The following is a 19,075-nucleotide window of genomic DNA, read 5'->3' on the forward strand; positions in this document are numbered from 1 at the left end:
CTTTCAGGCAGATTGCCTCACTGGTGCCCACAAGGTTACCTCACTAGCCTGACCAGTTAAGAGTACATTCCTGGGAGGGGCTGAAACAGAAATTAGGTTAGATTTTAAGTCTTGGTTTGTTGACACGCGCTTAGCACGAGTGACTCCATTTTGGATCCATTTTTGGCTTGTTTAACCCTTCTTCAATTCCAGAAGTGGAATTCCTGGATCATATGGTTTTAATTTTTTGAGAACTGCCAAACTTTTCCACAGCGGCTGTACTACTTCACATTCCCTCCAACAGTGCACAAAGGCTCCAATTTGTCCACATCCCCACATTACTTGTCTTTTTCTGTTTCTTTGATAGTAGTCATCTCCTAATGGGTGTGAGAGTCTTTGTTTCATTTTAACTACTACTTGAAATTCTATTGTTAAGGATTTAGTCATTTGGGGCTAACAAGGACTCTCTTTTAAAAGGCAAATATACTTGAGAGCTATCTGTCTTTCTTACCTCCCCTGGTCAGTGTGATTCTCACGTGACTTCCTGGTAGTTACTGGACTCTAGTTAAAACCTATACTTCTCAAATCTTGCACCTATAGCCTTGACATTGATTGATTTTCTCATGCAAAGTGCTAACTGCCTGAAGAAGTACTAGCATTTTAGGTATAATAAAGATTGGCCCCATTATCAAGTGTTAGAAATTACAGTTGAAAAAATAAGGTCAATAAAACATAAGATATGGCACTATGAAACCTTATTACATTCAAATTGTTTAATAAATTATTGTTTAATATTCATTTATTTATTAAATTTTTTTTTAATGTTTATTTTTGAGAGAGAGAGCACGCAAGCAGGGGAGGGGCAGAGAGAGAGAGGGAGACACAGAACCCCAAGCAGGCTTCAGGCTCTGAGCTGTCAGCACAAAGCCCGATGCGGGGTTCAAACAGACAGACCATGAGATCATGACCTGAGCTGAAGTCGGACATTTCAGCGACTGAGCCACCCAGGTGCCCACTAATAAATTTACTTAAAAACATTTATTGAGGGGCACCTGGGTGGCTCAGTCAGTTAAGCATTCGACCTTGGTTTGGGCTCAGGTCATAATTTCACAGTTTGTGGGTTCGAGCCCCGAGTTGGGAGTTGGACTCAGTGCTGACAGCGTGTGGAGCTTGCTTGGGATTCTCTTTCTCTCTGTCTCTGCCCCTCCTCTACTCACGAGACACATGCACTTTCTCTCTCTCTTAAAATAAATAAACTTTAGGGCGCCTGGGTGGCTCAGTCAGTTAGGCGGCCGACTTCGGCTCAGGTCATGATCTCACGGTCTGTGAGTTCGAGCCCCGCGTTGAGCTCTGTGCTGACAGCTCGGAGCCTGGAGCCTGTTTCGGATTCTGTGTCTCCCTCTCTCTGACCCTCCCCCATTCATGCTCTGTCTCTCTGTCTCAAAAATAAATAAACGTTAAAAAAAAATTAAAAATAAATAAACTTTAAAAAATAAAATGAAAAAAATAAAGACATTTATTGAGTAACATATGAGGCAATGATGCTAAGCCCTTATGTTACTTATAATATAAGGTCAGGGTGTTTTCCTGTTTGGCTCACTGCTTTATTCATAATGCCTACAGCAGTGTCCAGACCCATAGAAAGGGCTTAATAAATATTTGATGAATGAATGGATACATTCTGCAGATATACTCTGCAGTTCTCCAAGTGTAATCCACAGACTCTGGGAGTGCCTAAGAGAATTACAGGGAGTCTGCAAGGTCAGATCTATTTTCATGATAATATGAAGACATGATTTGCTTTTTCACTGTGTTTACATTTTCACTAATGGTGCAAAGACAACAGCAGGTGAGATGGCTGGCACCTTAGTGTGAATCAAGGTGCTAGACTCATGGTATTCTCTTCTGCCACCCCTATGCAATAAAATAATTAAGAAGCCATTTTCAAAAATTAAAAAAAAAAGCCACTTTCAGGGTGCCTGGCTGGTTTACTCTGGCTCATTCAGTAGAGCATGGGACTCTTGATCCCAGGGTTATAAATTTGAGCCCCCTGTTAGGCATATGGTTTACTTAAAAATCTTAAAAAAAGAAAAACCACTTTCACTTAAACTATGAAACAGTACAAATAATTAATTTTGTGAAATCTCTCTTCTGGAGTATGTATCTTTTAAATGTTCTGTGTAATGAAATGGGAGTTTTACATAAAACCCTTCTGCCACTTACTGAAGTATATGGTTGTGTGATTGAGATGTGTGAACTGAATGAGCTTTTTTTCCCCCCCATAGAACACCATTTTTTCCCATCTAAGTACTAACCAGGGCTTACCCTGCTAGTTTCCAAGATCGGGAGTGTTCAGGACGGTACGGACATGGACTTTAGAACACAAGTTTTGTGGGGCACCTGGGTGGCTCAGTCGGTTGAGCGTCAGGTTTCGGTTCAGGTCATGATCGCACGGGTTTGAGTTTGAGCCCCGCGTCGGGCTCTGTCCTGACAGCTAGGGACCGGTTCCAATTCTGTGTCTCCCTCTCTCTCTGCTCCTCCCCTGCTTGTGCTCTGTCTCTCTCTCTCAAAAATAAATAAATACACACTAAAAAAAATTTAGGACACAAATTTTGCTTGAAAGAATGACAGGGAAACTATAGTTATTCAGACTTGCATATTTGAATGGAATGAGCCTGGCACATGAAAGAAAAGTGACTTAAAGTACTTTTGTCCATGATAAAATTTGAGCTTTCAAGAAAAAATGGTAATTTTGGAAAAGGTGCTTGGTATCCACCAAAGTGAGCTTGACAGCTTTCCAAGATTTTTGTGATGAGATCAATGATTATAATGCATGCGATTTTTTTTAATGTTGAGTAGTGAAATGCATCAATATTTGGAAGATCTGCATAATTCAGTAAACCAATATTTTCTGAGTGGTTTCAGATTCCCCATTGCAATTAATCTTTAAGAAATTACCGTTTGTTGAGTTTTGCTAGTATCCACAGTTATTGGAGAAGGCTAAAAATACTCCTTCCTTTTCTAACTATGTATCTGTGAGAGACTGGAGTTTCTTCATTTCCTAGACCAAAATAACATAGCAAATCAGAGAAAATGGGGAGGAAATATGGGAATCCAGCTGTCTTCTATTATGCCAGACGTTAAAGAGATTTGCAAAATTGTAATGCAATGACACTCTACTAATTTTGGGGGGGGAAGTGTAGTTATATTTCATAAAACATATTAACATGTATTGGTTTATTATTATTTTAGGTGAATTAATAATGTTCTTAAATTTCTCAATTTTAATTTCTAATCCAGTGAATATCCCACATAAACAAACACTCTTAACCAATTTTGAAGAATGTTGGGGTGCCTGGCTGGTTCAGTCCTCAGGACATGGGACTCTTGATCTTGGGGTCGTGAATTGGAACCCCACGTTGGGCGTACACTTTACTAAAAAAAAAAAAAAAAAGTAAAGGGATCCTGAGACTAAATGTTTGAGAAAAGCTTTTCTGAGGTTTGTGCATAACCTCCATTCTACAGATGAGGAGACTAAGACTTAAAAAGATTTAGGATCAGGTTAAGCCCCCACAGTCCAGTGTAGTGCTGGGTATTGCACCAAGGCCGTCTAAAGCCAGAGCTTGTATTTTGTGACCCTTTTTCCTTGACACTATTATCTTTGCAAAAATTACCTTTAAACAGGTTGTTAACAGACGTTTCAACAACATAAAAAAATCATGATATCCAACGTATTTTCTTTTTTACTAACCAGCTGCGCGATTCTTCTTTGGGCTTGTTTCCGCGAGTCAAACGGGTGTTTGCTGGGCCATCTCAGTTCGGTTTTCGGTCTGACAATCCCTGGTTTTACCAACGTGAGTTGGTCAGTGGGTTCGCCCGCCCTTGATAACTCCGCGGGGGAACTGCAACCCAGTGGGTTCAAATGGGGAAGCTCTCGGGACTTTGAGACATTCCAGGAATGTGGGCGTTTTCTTCCCCGACCCTCCCACACTCCAGATGGCCCTCGGCCCGACAGAAATGAAGGCGACAACCTCCTCACACCTCCCGGTCCGGGGACCCTCTTTCGGACCTTTAATGACGCCCCCTGGCCGCTGATTGGCTGGGCCTGACGACGACGACGAGCGGGACACGGCTCTGGACTGGCCGTCAGAGCCCACTCACCGCTCCTCACCCGCGTCCACTCTCCAGTGTCCCGAGTGAGTCTAAGGGGGCCGGGACTCCGGCCGGGGACTGGGCGGAGCGAGCGCGCCGCCTCCGGAGCGGGAATCTCCACTAAGAGCTCGGGCCTGCAGGGGCGGGGCGTCCTGGGCACCCGCGATTGGCGTGGCCGGGAGCCTTCTCCCGTCGTGCACCGGGGCACCGGCCGCTTACCCGGAAGGAGAAGCCGAGGCTGGCTCTATGGTGCGGCGCTGGCGGTGTCGCTGTGGGGAGTGGGTGCTGCTCTCAGGTGAGGGGTCGTGGGCGGAACCGCGGGGACAGATCTCTGCTCTCCAGTGAGGCTTGAGCGTCCAGGCTGGCGCTTGGGGGTGGGGTTCTCGCTTGACGTTTTAGGGAAGAGGCTGTCTCACGTCCCGGGATGAAGGCGGGTGCTTGCTCCGGACCCAAGGAAGGAATCCCGGCTTTTCCATTTGTTTTCAAAGTAGAAAGCATCTTTCCTTTCCACTCCCCAAGCTGAATCGCCAAAGGAGAAGAAGGGTCATGGGGCCCTTTTGCTCCTAGTTCGTTAAGAATGGAGAGGGAGTGGTCAGAGTTAAAGAGTTTGGGGACAATTACCCAAATGGCTAGGGGTAGGAGTGGTGACAAGTATTTTACGGGGATGGAGGCGGTTCTTGCTAGAGTGTGGTCGCTTTTGTGATTTACCTTCCATGTGTAAGGAGTGGCAAATTACAAATGGACAGAAGGATGGAGTGGAGCTGCTTGGTTGGGAATACACAGAACTTGGTCAGAAAAGGGAGCATTCTCTACCACGTGTGGGTGTTTAGGCAGGAGAGCTTTTTGAGTTGCCATCTGGCACCAAGGGCTCAAGAATGAGTAAGAAGGGATAGGAGTATTGGTGGCTCAATATACTTTTATCACCTGATGTAAAATAAATGTTTTTTCATTTATTTTGAGAGAGAGTGGGAGAGAGAGAGAGAGAGAGAGAGAGAGAGAGAATATCTTAAGCGGGGTCCGCGCTATCAGCGCAGAGCCTGACGCCTGGCTGGATCTCGGGAATTGTGAGAGCATGACCTGAACTGAAATCAGGAGTCAGATGCTTAACCTACTTGATTAAGGTGTTTTTAACCTCCTTTTGAAGTAGTTTAAATGGGGGTGAAAATGGTGGGAAAGCCTTGAATTACTACCTTGAATTGTTAGGACACTGGAGAGCTTTACAAGGAATCTGCTTTGTATAAAGCAAACAACTGGATTCTTCCCGGAGATATTGGTGCTGGTACAGATGGAGAAAGAAAAGGAAGCTTTGGATGTGATTGAAAGGACCCAGGAAATGCAGTTAGTGCCGAGTGGGATGCATACGTAGCTGTAGCTGAGAGGATCGCTGACTTACCCTTATTTAGATGACCTGGATCCATCTCCCAGATCACGAGCCAAAGTTAAAGAACTTCCTCCTTCCCCTTCACAGGCAGAACTGAGCATTTCCTTGTGAGGAGTGGCATCTATGCGGAGGAAGCTGATGGAGAATAGTAGTTACTAGAAATTATTATTTGGAGTCTGGGTTTTTGTATTTGTTCCAGTGTCTAGCGTTTTTAAGGGCAAGTTACAATTGAAACTTTGTTGGTGCCCTTTAAAGTTAGATTTAAGTATACAGCCTATTGGGGGGTGCTGGGATTTTTTTTTTAAGTGAGTTTATAGCTATTTGTTTCTAAGTGGTTTTAGCCCCAAAGGAAAGGAGAGGGACTTGCACTTGGAGGTGGTGGAGGGCCCTATACAAACTCTACTTGAGCCTCAGAACGATGACCATTTCATTACTAAATTACGGTCCTGAATTTGGCAAACCTTTCAAGGCACAGGAGATGTGTTGAGCCCCACTGAGTGTATGGATGACTGATTTCCTTGTCCTCATCTTTCCCATCGTTACTTTTGTGAAAAAGACACTTCAGAATGTTGAACCCTCTGCTTCTGTGCTGACAGTTTACCAAATGGCTGAAAAGAGAAGAGAAAATTTTATTATTTTTTTAAAAATCTGAGGTGGTTAACTGTTCACAGCTAGTCGGTCTGTTCTTTTCGGTCACAGGCATATGACTGCTTGCATCAGAGATGGTATACTTTGGGCGTTACGGAATTGGAATTTCCTTTCAGTTCAGGACCCCTTTGTGACAGTGATTTCATCAGATGGAAAAATCAGATTGTCGGCAAGAATACGAAGAGGGTATTACAGTTGCAAAAACTGGTTTGCTCAACAGTGTAGCCCAATCCTGTCACATACCACGCAGTTTTGTCTCTGTGTGCAGTGGCTAGGGTGGAGAGATCTTCTGGTATTCTGGAAAGAATTGGGAAAGTTGTTTGCTCTGCTAATTTCGTGGTGTAAATGAGCTCCCCTTCTCTTGAAACGTTAGCCTTGTGTTAGCAAAACATAAAATACAAAGAAACTCATTACACACTCTTCTAATGGTAAGGCAGAACTAATAAGAGAATGAGTTTCAAATTAATTGTAGAACTGTAAAAATGAGTGGGTGTGTGAATGGGCATGGGGGGTGGGGAGGAGAGGGAGAGCTTAGAGATAGTCTTGTTTTCCCAGGAGCCAGCCTGGATCATTTGTTGGCAGTACATATTGGCTGAAGTCAGTTTTCATTTCAAGGTAAATTGGAAAGGGAAATTAAACCTTATTGTTCTGCTCTTAAGAGAGGAGAAGGGGGTGGAGGCGGCAGCCAGGGTGGATGCTGTTGGAGTGGTTCTAGGAGTAACAAGATTAGTGCTGTATTTTAACAGAAGGTGACATCATGGGCCCCTTTGGACTCGAGTAACCCTGTGCTGTAGGCTTCATGGTCCCCTTGTCGGAGTGGGCGATGTCGCTGCACATGTAAACTGCCACACTGGGGGAAATCAGGGGCTTAGGCTTTAATGAATCTTTACAAAGGAGTGGAAAACATCCCGAGCCGACCTGTGTGCAGCTGTGGGGTGCTTGGGCAGAGGTACAAACCGGATAGCATGTCGAGAGAGGAAATGATTGGGAGCCATTGGCTTGGGTTCCGGAGAACAGATTAGATAAAGGAAGGTTGCCACTGGGCAACCCACTCAGGTGCTCCCGGAGCTCTCCAGCTCTATGATTTACCTCTGGGTAGGCGACTGTAGGGTTAGCAAGACAAAGAGAGACTTTTAAAAGCCTCGGTGTTTGTGGGGCGTGGTTGCCTCTAAACCGCCAGGAGGGGGCAGTGTTAGGCTCACTTGCTAGGGTGTGTAGTGTGTGCCGGTGAGACACTATTGTCACCTGCAATCCTCAAGCAGAGGTTTTACAGCTGAACTTGCCTGTTCTGGCTGCTGGAGGTGCACAGACCCAAACCTGCTTTGGCTGGAGGTGGCCTAGTTAAGGGTTCTGGCAGTGGTCTGCACAGGGAGTCAAATCATCTGGGTTTTTAGCTTGGCACTGAGCTACGGTGGGGGGACGGGGGGGGGGGGGGATTTTTTTGCTTCCTCTTAAGTTTTACACGAGAACGAAAAAAGTTGCCTGGGTTTTCCCAGGGGTTCAATTAAGAATTTTCAGGGTTTTGCCTTGGTGAAGAGTGATAAGAACAGAGGCATACTAACCGTGATTGTTGCCCTGTCTTCTGTCCCTTATCAGATGTTTTCTTCCAATGGGCTTTTGCTGTAGGATGTTGGAAAACCAAGAGCAGGAGGTAAGCGTGTGGTCTCCAGGAAACAGGTGGGTAAAAGTTTGGTGGGATTTGGGAAAAGATGCAAATCATTGCTCCGTGGTATTGTACTGACAGTAATACCTCGGGGGTGCTGATGAGCTCAAAATAAAGGCAGGAGAAGGAAATCCATAGTAAAGCCATACAGGGAAATGAGACTCCATTTTGACCTTTTCCATTCGTTGGAATATGGTTGAATGTCACATTCACGAGGGCAAGGATTTTTGTCTCTTGTTCACGTTCTGCCCCCAGTGCCTTAGAGCCGAGTCTGACACATAGCGGGTGGTCAATAAATCCTTGTTGAATTGAATGAATAAATGAATGAAAGTTGGTGCTGATTGGAAAAATCTGGCCACCTGTGTTGTCAAAGTTGCCTTACTGTGTGGCTGAGCCGAAGCTGAAGGAGCCTTTCTTACCTCCAGGAGGTGATCACTGTGCGTGTTCAGGACCCCCGCGTGCAGAATGAGGGCTCCTGGAATTCTTATGTGGATTATAAGATATTTCTCCACGTAAGTGCATCACACTTTTGCATTGGGATCAACACTCTCTAGCACTGAGGGCTAGTGCTGAGGCAGAACCTTTTTGTGGGTATTTTGACTGTCCGGAGACAGAAGAAAAGGAGGGAGGAGGGGCATGAACTTGAGATAATGGGTGAGAGTTGCTTTCTAGCTGCCTGGTGGCACCTTGCTCTGGTCAGAGCCCTTGATCAGGCCTGATGGCTTGGATCCTCCGTCAGAGGGACCATGGGGAGTTCATGTAAACTTCGTCTTTTTCTACCTGTTTTTTTTCTTTTTCACGTACTTCCTCCTGTAGACCAACAGCAAGGCCTTTACCGCCAAGACGTCCTGTGTGCGTCGCCGCTACCGTGAGTTCGTGTGGCTGAGAAAGCAGCTACAGAGAAATGCTGGTTTAGTGTGAGTTTACTTCTGCTTCTTTCTTGGATCTGAGACTGGTGCTTATGTGAGAACCAGAGTTTACAATAAAAAACAAACAAACCTGGCCACGTGTCAGGCACTTAGGAAATTGAGAAATGTGTTCTTAAATTATGTTTTCAAGTCAGTGGAAAAAGTAAAGACAGAGTTCTTATTTCTAGTATTTTGACCTAACAAAGTCATACAAATATCAAAAATAGTTTTCTTTTTTTGTATGCATATTCATCCAGGGCTAAATAAGTGTACTGCTAGCATTTTATGTGTGCGTGTCACTGGTTATCAGAAACCTGTTAGCACCTGGACTTAACGTGACCAGTGGTGTTCCTGTCCATTTGACCTGTAAAAAATCTTAATTTTTTTTTTTCTTTTTTGTGCAGAGAAATTTTCTGAGAGACATAACAGATTGAGAGCCTTAGGGAAAGTAGTATTGTTCACTCCTCACTTATACCATCCCAAATAAGTCCTAAAACTGGAGACAGTTTAGAACAGAATGCTCTGGGGACAGGTGGCCTGTGGGTGCCTGAGCCGGTTAGTTAACATGTGGGACTGATGAAGCCGCTGTCATGGGTCAGGTCCTCGTTGCCAGTTGGGATTTCCTCTGACGGATCCTGCATCCTATTGCCTGGCCTGTTTTTTTTTTTTTTTTTTTTTAAGTCTATTTATTTTAGAGCGAGAGTGTACACATGCACACGTGCGTATGAGTTGGGGACAGGGCAGAGAGAGAGGGAGACACAGAATCCGAAGCAGGCTCCAGGCTCCGAGCTGTCAGCACAGAGCCGGATGCGGAACTCGAACTCACGAGCTGTGAGATCTTGACCTGAGCCGAAATTGGATGCTTACCCTACTAAGCCACCCAGGGGCCCCTGGCCTGTTGGTTTTTTTAAAAATATGTTCATAATAGAAGCTAGGGAGGTTTAAAGAATTTGTGGATGGCTTGCTACAACTCAATTACTTTTAGAAAATTCTAAGCATGTGACCTGCTTGGGTTGGAGGAGGTAGGTCTTAATTTACATGCAGGGACCCAGCAGGCTCCACATCTCCGCGTCCAGGTTTCTTCTTCTTTATCTATCTATCTATCTATCTATCTATCTATTTATTTAATTTATTTTTAAAAATTTATTATTTTTGAGAGAGAGAGAGCGAGAGAAGGGCAGAGACAAAAGGGGGACAAGGATCTGAAGCAGGCTCTTGTGTTGATAGCAGAGAGTCTGATGTGGGCCTCGAACTCACGAACCATGAGATCATGACCTGAGTCGATGTTGGACACTTAACTGACTGAGCCACCCTGGCACTCCAAGTTTTTTCCTTTTTAAAATAAGAGCTGACAGGGGCGCCTAGATGGCTCAGTTGGTTAAGTGGCTCTTGGTTTTGGCTTAGGTCATGATCTCTTGGTTCTTGGGTTCGAGCCCTGTGTCGGGCTCCATGCTTCCAGTGCAGAGCCTGCTTGGGATTCTCTCTCTGCCCCTCTCTCACAATAAATAATGCACTTAAAAAACAAACAAACAAAAAAAACCTAAAAGCTGATGGTGGGAGTGGGTTTTGTAAACAATGTAGTATAGCAGCAATGAAGTTTTGAAGTCATAGATGTGATTCAAATACCAACTCTGCTGGTTACTAGCTGTGTGACATCGGGAAATTTACTTAACTTCTCTGATGGTGCCTGACACATGGATGTCCCGCAGTCGGTATTAGCCTTGCCCCCCTCCCCACCTTATTAAAAGCTATGTGTATTGATTTGTGCCTCTTTTTAGGGGGTTTCCTTGCTCAGGGGGTGGAATGACTGTCTTTAATGTCACACTCATCTTGGGTGTTCAACATTATGTGACCCCACAGCCCTGTACCTGAACTTCCTGGGAAGTCAACCTTCTTTGGCAGCTCAGATGAGTTCATTGAGAAGCGCCGGCAAGGTCTGCAGCACTTCCTGGAAAAGTGAGTGGGCGTGGTGGGCTAGCACCTGCCTCGTGTGGGTGGGCGGGGAGGGGGAGGGGGCCAGGCAGGATGGTCCCTTTTAATAGACAGGCACATTTATGGTAGATGCCTGTCTCGCACCCCCATACCTTCAGTGCTCCCTCAAGCCGGAAGCTCTTCAGCAAGTGGGGCTGGGGAGGGCAGCTGCTCAGGGTGATGCTGTGTTGTACGTCTTGTGTTTTCCCCAGGGTCCTGCAGAGTGTGGTCCTCCTGTCAGACAGCCAGTTACACCTCTTCCTGCAAAGCCAGCTCTCGGTGCCTGAGATCGAAGCCTGTGTCCAGGGCCGAAGCCCCATGACGGTTTCTGACGCCATTCTTCACTACGCTATGTCAAACTGTGGCTGGGTCCAGGAGGAGAGGCGGGGTTCTTCTCACCTGGCTAAAGGAGACCAGCCTAAGAGGTACTGGAGCTCTCATTTCTGAGGCACCGAGGGCTAGGACTACTGTAGCCCGGGCCAGTGAGGTGTCCATTGGATAGAGAAGGTCCTGTCACGGCATTGGTAGCCTTTCAGAAGAGGCCTCCTTCCCCTTGTGCATGGTTTTCTCATCCTGTGCGCTAGGGTCTGAGCATCTGGGCTACCTCGTCCCTGGGTAGCAGGCTCTCCTATTGAAACTTGAGGAAAAGAAGACTTTCTCATTCTGTTCTTTATTCTCTCCCCGCCATTTTATGTAATTAATTAATTAATTTTTTAAATGGTTATTTTATTTTTGAGAGAGAGAGAGCATGAGCAGGGGAGGGGCAGAGAGAGAGAGGGAGGACAGAGGATCCGAAGTGGGCTCTGAGCCGACAGCAGCGAGCCCGATGTGGGGCTTGAACTCCTGAGCTGCGAGATCATGACCTGAGCTGAATTTAGACACTCAACTGACTGAGTCACCCAGGCACCCCCCCCCCCAACTCCCGCCCTGTTCAAGTAACAATTTTGGGGCACCTGGCTGGCTCAGTCAGTGGAGCGTGTGACTCTCGATCTTGAGTTTGTGAGATCAAGCCTCACATTGGGTTTAGAGATTACTTAAAAATAAAATCTTATAAAAAAAAAGTGACTTTATTGAGTTATAATTTACATATTTTAAAAGTCATCCTTTTAATGTTACAGTTAATGTAGTTTTTAATTTGTTCACAAAGTTGTACAACCGTCAGTCACCATAGTCCATTTTAGAACCCCAATTTTTATCATCCCCAAAGAAACCTTGGACCCATTAGCAGTGACTCCCCATTTTCCCAAACTCCTAACCCCTGATGAGCACTAGTTTACTTTCTGCATCTGTGGATTTGCCTGTTCTGATCATCTCACACAAGCAGAGTCATACGAGGTGTGGTCTTTTGTGCTTGGCTTCTTCGACTCCGCATTTTCAAGGTGCATCCGTATTGTAGGGGGTTTCAGTGTTTAATTCCTTTTTATGGCCAAATAATACTCCATTTGTTTGGCCGGCCCACCGTTTGTTTGTTTGTTCACTTGTGCTTATCTATTGATTTTTGTTTCTCTGCTCATGCCCTTCTTTTTCCCGTCCCGTCCTTTCCCAGTTGCTGCTTTCTTCCACGATCGGGCAGGAGGAGCTCTCCCTCACCACCTCCCAGGGAAGAAAAGGACCATTTCGAGGTGTGGGCTCCCGTTGTTGACTCTGAAGCTCCTTCCTTGGAAAGCCCCCCTCTGCCACCCTCCCCCTCGCCATCATGCTGTGATTTTACAAGACCCGATGAGGGGACGTCTGCTCCTCAGCCAGTGAGGAGGGCCATGGCAGGGGACCATGCTGTGCCTTTGGACCCTGGGCAGTTAGAAACGGTTGTGGAGAAATGAGCTCTGGTCTGAGCCCTGGGTTCTGCTCCGAGGCGGCAAGGGGACTTGCTGGGGTGGGATCGGGCACAGGGTAGGTGTGGGCGGTTGGGCCACTTAGTGTCTTACGGTTGCCTCTGCTCAGGTTGGTTACACAGAGGTGGGTCACAATAGCTCCTCAGGCTTCCTCCGCAGGATTAAACACTGTACAGTTGTAAGGTAGGCGTAAGGCCCGCGGGCTGTTGGTTTTGCACGGAAACACTGGGCGGGGGGTGGTATATTTACTCCCCTGGGAGCTGAGTTTCTTTAGATGTTCGTTAATGGACCAGAGAGCATTGCCTCAGGTGACTGGTTTTGGGGACCTGCAAGTGGCAGATTTTAAGCTGTCCTGTTGAATACTGACCCAACAGAAACACTTGCGTAGTTGTATTCCCGGGGGCTGTGTTTTTGCTGCGGCCCTTGGAGCACTTTGTTTCTGGGAGGCTGGCCTCTTGCCTGCCTCCTTTGGTGGACGAGGGGGTGAATGTTGATTCTCCCACCCCCTCGCTTGCCTTCCTTCACTAATCCCACGGAACGGAACAGTGCTGTGACTCCTCTGTCGCCGGGGTTTCCCGCATATCCTGAGACCTCAGTCTCACCGCGTGGGGCCTGAGCTCATGGCCATCTGCGGAAGAGAAGCGGTCGGTCACAGCCCGAGGAAAGGCAACGGCTCGGGGTTTTGTTTTAGAAAAGGCTGTCCTGGGTCCTGCGCTGTCGCTGTCTTTTCCGGTTACAAAGCAGAGATGTGACTGTGTTTTCTGCACGGTTAGCGTGGGCTCCTTTCTTTTTTGAATCCTTCTCTTCTCCCTGAGTAATAGCCTCCTGCCCCCGGGGCTTCAGCTACCACCGTGTCCCTCTGCTGTGTTGCTGTGTTGCAGGGAGGCCGTATGTTCAGTCCAATGGGGCGCAAGGGCTTTGTCTGTGCCTGGAGAGAGGGCTCTGGGGATGGAGGTGAGGAACGACACGCCTTCACACAATGAGGCATTCTGCCCTCCTGCTGCCATAATTCCTCTCCGTGGAGAGCCGAGCGGCTAGGAGCCCAGTGCCGCTGGCGGTGTGCATTGCGTGGCGCTTAGGTGTGGGTGTGGGTGTGGGTGTGCGGTTCTCCTCTCGCCCACCCCCCCCTCTCCTCTGGCCACCCCGCCCTGTCTGTGGGCTCCTTTAACACCAGCCTGTGCTGTGGGACTGTCATGGCATTTAGTTCAGAGTTGAGGGGCTTTGGCCTGAAATAAAATTCCAAGTATTTAAGACGGTTGTTGCCATTCGTGTCTAACAAGCTGTAGCAGAGGAGGAGGGAGGGAGGGCTGGCAGTAGTTGCTTTCATAAATCATGAATTTATCAGCGTGGAAATAACGGTTCAGAGCCGGGGGCCGCAGCCCTCCGGCACTGTGTGTGCCGCGCTAGTCCACCGCTGGAGGAAGGGTCGTCTTCTGGAGAGCCAGGATCCGGCTTTTCTCGCACTTGTGGGCATGAACCTTGTTAGGGATAATTTACCTGCTGCCGCTTCCGTCCTCGCAGCCTGTCTGAGGTGCCAGGTGCTGAAAGAGAAATAAAGTTTGTCAACAGGCAGATGCAGAGCCCTGGCTGGGACCCATCCCTCTTTCCTGCCCGCCTCCCCTGGGTCTCTCCTTTATATGATGCAGCGGAGCAAGGCGAGGCTAGAAAACCTACAGAGGCAAATCCAAAATGTCAAAAGAAGTTCATTTAAAAGGGGAAAAAAACTCCATACGCAACCCTCACAAAAACCCGACAGATGCTAAGCTAATGGCATCCGCTCTGCCGATTGGTGGGGATGACTCATGAATATTAATGAGTCCAATGCTCCAAATGGTGCAGCTGTGAACCCAGCTGTGCCTGAAGCTCTCTGATCTCGAAACTTCCAGACAGGAGCCGGAGGTGGTCTGTGTCAATTCCCTACTCAGCCAAAAAACAGCAAGCTGGGTTGGCCTTCTTCTGTTCGCTCCTTTTCTTCCTGGAGTTGGTGCTCAGCAGCTAGTTCTGCCAGCAGGGTAGGCTGCTGGGACAGCAGGAGCCGTTCAAAGACACGGATGCGATTTTTCTGACTCCCGGCTTTTTTAATGATCCATTACCAGCAGTGCGTACAACAGCAGCTCAGTTAATCCAAGGCCAGGCGCCATCCCAGCACCGTCTTGTGCACAGTTGAGTGTATGCCATGGGAGGAGATGTCCTAAGAAGGGAGGGGAAGAGATTTTCTGATGCGGGCCTGGAGTTGCCAGGAAAACAGCAAAACCAAAATTTCCTCTCCATGCAGGCAGTGCCATTGGCCTGTCACGTTTTACTCCGTCCCTGCGTGTGCTAAGGGCCGGCTACCAGGGCTGGTGAGCTCAGTAGGGAAGACTGGGGAGCCCCTGGGGAGAGGGGCTGGCCCAGCTGTACTCAGCTCAGCTTTTGTGGAACTCAAATATTTTGTGTTTGAACTTAGATTTGAGCTGGGCTCTGTGCCTGATGTAGTCACCTTTTTTCTGACTGCTGCTTCTGTGGCCCAAGTCTGGTCTCTCCTGTTACCCGGGATAAGTGTGCTCATGCTCGTGGCTTTCATCTTGGTTGGTGGATGGAAGGGTGTGTGTGTGTGTGTGTGTGTGTGTGTGTGTGTGTGTGTGTGTAGGGGGGGGAGGTAGGTTTTCTTGTATGAAAACAAGTCTCCTTTGCATCCTCTGACTTGACCTCAGTGTCCAGTGAGGAAGGCAGGGCAAGTACTATACTCATTTTCTGGCTAAGGAAACTAAACTGTGGTTTTATGGGGTGGCTGTCTGGCTCAATCAGAAGAGCATGTGACTCTTGTCCTCGGGGTCATGAGTTCAAGCCTCACGTTGGGTATAGAGCCTACTTTAAAAAGAACAATTTTTTTTTTAAAGCATGTTTTTTATTTATTATTTAGTTACTTAGTTAAAATTTATTTATTTTAAAAGTAAACTCTACCCCTGACATGGGGCTCAAACTCACAACCCTAAAATTGAGAGTCACGTGCTCTACTGATTGAGCCAGCCAGCCCCCCCCCCCCCCTAAAAAACATGTTTAGGTGGTGGGAGAGCATATTCATGTGAGACTTACTTTCCAAGCTCTGAAAGACCGGGTGTTTGTTTGTCCCTCCCTCTCCCCCCCATTTATTTTTAAACTAAAATAAACCCACTGCTACTCAAGGTAAAAAAAAAAAAAATGTCCAAGTCCACTTGCACAGCTTTTTGGAGTTGTCTCAGAAGTCAGAGCCCCTCTGCAGTCCTCAGCTTTCTGACTGTGGAGGCCTTAGATCCACACCACCAAGTCCTAGACACCTCTCTGGTAGCTTAGTTTGGGAGGTGATCGTGACTCTAACAGTCTGATCAGACATTAAGTTAACTGCATGCTTGTGAATTTGTTTATATTTGCAACACCTTAGGGGTGGGGAGGACAGTGAGCCAGGAAGATGTGAAATGGGGTCGAAGGGAGAAATGGAAATAGATCAGTGCCTGGCCTGCCTCACGGAGGCCGCAGGAGCATTCAGTCAGGGACCGGGGTGGCATCTGCAGATTTCTGTGTGAGCAGCCAGCTGAGACGAAGCTGAAGCCAAGCAGATAACCAGCACTGCGCGGGACGGTGACTTCCTCGGTCACGCCTGGGCACTGATCCCAAGCAACCTTCCTGGGCAGCCCTCTGCCAGCAGGACTCAGCTCTGTAAAGGGCATGTCACCTGGCTCAAAGTAACCTGTCCTTGAATTGTGGATGAGTGTCCCCCCCCTTTCCTATTCTCCTCACCCCACTCTACCTTCTTTCCTGAGGGTGTGCCCACCCCACTTTGGGAGCCCCCCACTCACCTCTTCTCATTTACGCCCTGCCCTAGCTCTCTTCTGTGCACAACGCTGAGGAACCACTACAAAGACCACGTATGCATTTGGCTTACCAACAGGGCAGTAGGGGCCACTGCTAGCATGTTATTAGAGAAATAACTTCTTGGGAAAAACCAGTTCCACTTTAGAAATGGCTAGATTTGGAGTGGTAGCTGGAACCTCACGTCTCAACATCAAATAAACATGGACAGTTTATGCTCCAAAGGATAACAAGAGCCACACTTTTTAGAAGACAGAATGCTCCTGATTCAATGAGCAAAGTGAATAATTTTACTCCCTTCCATTCAGGGGAGACCTGGTCCACTTCCACCAGCAAAGGAAGAGAAAAGGGAGCATTTACACAGCAGTAAAAGCGGCAGGAGTAGTAAGTAGAGAGACCTGGGAAAGCCAGAATGTGAGAATTAAGAGACTACCTGAAAGTCTTTTAAGGTTTTTTTTTCTCCCCCAGAAGTGCAGGAACATGAGATGCTTCTGTAATCTTTGGATTATGGGAAACCCCCTGCCGAAATTTCTTAATCTATGGCTCTTGCGTCCCTCCTTCCGTCAAGCACCTTTTCCTTCAGACCATCCGTTTCCAAGGGGCCAGCTAGTTTAGATCCTTCCGTAAGTGCTCTAGCCCTGTGTATGGACTTCCCCTGGTGGCTAAGCTGGTAGGGGAGGCCAGCCCCACCGGCAGCCTGACCCAAGTCCCTTGAGCAGAAGGCCCAGAATAGTGAGAGCCCAGGGCAGTTTGTTGGAGGCAATGCAGGTTGCCTGCTATAAGCTACGAGACTTAGATATATTCTACCAATTAGGGCACATCTGTTCAAAGTGCTGAAAGGCGGGCACTGTCTCTTTAAGAGCCATCCCACTCCTCTCCTTGAGTGATGAGGGCTGGGAGCACAAGGGAGTCGAATGCTGATTAAACAGTCCTACTGCCCAGCTCTGTTAGAAAATTACTGTAATTATGATCCAGTCCCAGCAGAGGGATGAGTTCCAATCCTGCTAATAACCCTTCCAGGTGCCTTGGATTCGGAGCCCAGGGGAGGCAGCATTGACAGGGCTCTGGCTGGCACCAGGGCCAGCGATGGCCTTGCTGTCTGGCCCGTGCGGGCAAAAACAACAAAGGCAGTAGACCCCTCATCCTGTCTTGGCCTCCGGAGAGAGCAGTAGGTTGTGGTTGTGCTTTATTTATTTATTTATTTTTAGTTCTTGACAGAGCTCCTAGGAGTTATTTTGCATGAGAAAACTTCCCTTAAAAACTAACATGAAAGACCAGGAAGGGTAATTGCAGCAGGGAGATGACAGGTGCCCTGACACTTGCCACTTCTGCCTGAGGACCGCCCAGGCCTACCCAGTACAAAGCACAGGAAACCAGCACCCCACATGGGCCGCACCTGCCCTCGTGCCGTGTTTCAGTGAACTTGGTTTCTTGCTCTGAGGTTGTACACGGTATCTCGCTCAGTCCTGATCAAGAGTTCTGATCAGGGCTCCCCTTGTGTAGATTTCTGCCACAGGAAAGGGAAACAAGGATCACAACCGCAGAGCTCAAGATGTGAGACACTGGCACGCAGCTCTCTAAATCAGCAATTACAGGCCCATTCATTTGCAAACATTTTTGCAGTCAAATGCTCTCCCCCTGAGCTATACCCCCACTTTTGCAAACATTTTTGTAGTGGAATCTGCAGCAGTGCAGGCAAGCAGATCTCCATGGAGCGTCGGGGTTGGCCTGCTGGTTCTTAGACCCTGAGGAATTCATGGCATTTTTACCCTAGGTCTTCCCAACCTAGCAGTAAGCTTCTATCACTATAATCCAGTGGCTAAAGCACACACTTCTAGAAGCCAGGACGGTTTCTCTGTGCTTGGCCCTACGCACACCAATGTCCCAAGACCATGGTTTTCAACCACGGGGGATTTTGTTCCCAGGGAACATTTGGCGCTGTCTGGAGACAGTTTTGGGTGTCAGACCGGGGGACAGGGGGTGAGTGGGGAGGAGTACTACCAGCGTCTAGTAGGTGGAGAACAGGGATGCTGCTGAACATCCTACAGCGTCCCCAACAACATGAAATCACCTGCCCCCAAGTGTCAATAGTGCCAGGTTAGGAATTCCCCACTAACAGAAGAAGTAGTAAAGCTCCAAGTTCTGCCCCGCCCCCGCACTGCCCTAGCGACGTCAAAGAAATGATCTAAAATCTCCAGATGCCAGGTGCTTTCCCAGAGGTGGGGTATGTCAGTGACAGGCCCGGCAGGGTGCCGACCCATGGGAGGCATCCGGTACGGGCGGTGGTGTGCTTGTGCCGCCTGGGGGGAGGGGGGTGGGAGGTTCAAGGCAGAGTAAGGAGTGTCTGACCGCAGGTAAGAGGGAAGTGTCTGTAGCCTGTTTTCTGTTCTCTGATCTGATGAGGGGATAAAAGAGGGCCAGCTGCTCACCATCAGGTTAAGAGCGTCTACAGTAGAGCCAGATGCCCTCTTTGAGGACCAGCACTAGAAGCCTCTTGGAACTCGCTCCCATCACAGGAGGCAAGGGAGCAGCGCACTGTTGCCCAGGGCTACAGACGTGCTTCCCTCCGTGGCGCCTTGCCAGGTGGAGGGGTGGCTGGCCGCGATGGGGACCCGTGACGGAACTGAACACACACAGCGGCCAACAGCCGGCCGGCCCCACGAGCAGCCTGATGCCAGAGATAGCGGGCCTCTCGGAACAGCCTAGGCATCAG

At 48.0% G+C, this 19,075-nt stretch overlaps 2 protein-coding genes across 5 annotated transcripts in view; one reads left to right on the plus strand and one right to left on the minus strand.

Moving 5' to 3' along the window:
* CBX1 (chromobox 1) overlaps window positions 1–4,153 on the minus strand; it is a 30,019-nt gene extending 25,866 nt beyond the window's left edge. Inside the window, exon 1 of the mRNA XM_047845931.1 lies at window positions 3,731–4,153. The gene's annotated coding sequence lies outside the window, so the exon portion shown is untranslated. The remainder of the gene's footprint in view (window positions 1–3,730) is intronic.
* A 192-nt stretch (window positions 4,154–4,345) lies between these two features.
* SNX11 (sorting nexin 11) lies at window positions 4,346–13,785 on the plus strand. Of its 4 annotated transcripts, XM_047845680.1 has the most exons (8): window positions 4,356–4,426; window positions 6,716–6,775; window positions 7,757–7,811; window positions 8,249–8,335; window positions 8,640–8,740; window positions 10,592–10,687; window positions 10,915–11,127; window positions 12,249–13,785. In XM_047845680.1, the coding sequence occupies exons 3-8, from the start codon at window positions 7,770–7,772 to the stop codon at window positions 12,520–12,522; spliced, it is 813 nt and encodes a 270-aa protein (XP_047701636.1). In that variant the 5' UTR covers window positions 4,356–4,426; window positions 6,716–6,775; window positions 7,757–7,769; the 3' UTR covers window positions 12,523–13,785. The 4 variants fall into 4 exon arrangements, with proteins under 4 accessions (XP_047701635.1, XP_047701638.1, XP_047701636.1 ...); XM_047845679.1 differs by lacking the exon at window positions 6,716–6,775 and having other exon boundaries at window positions 4,346–4,426; XM_047845681.1 differs by lacking the exon at window positions 8,249–8,335.
* The last annotated feature ends 5,290 nt before the right edge of the window (window positions 13,786–19,075 follow it).

The sequence above is a fragment of the Prionailurus viverrinus genome, unplaced genomic scaffold, assembly GCF_022837055.1.
Source record: "Prionailurus viverrinus isolate Anna unplaced genomic scaffold, UM_Priviv_1.0 scaffold_35, whole genome shotgun sequence".
In the NCBI taxonomy this organism is placed as follows: Eukaryota; Metazoa; Chordata; class Mammalia; order Carnivora; family Felidae; genus Prionailurus; species Prionailurus viverrinus.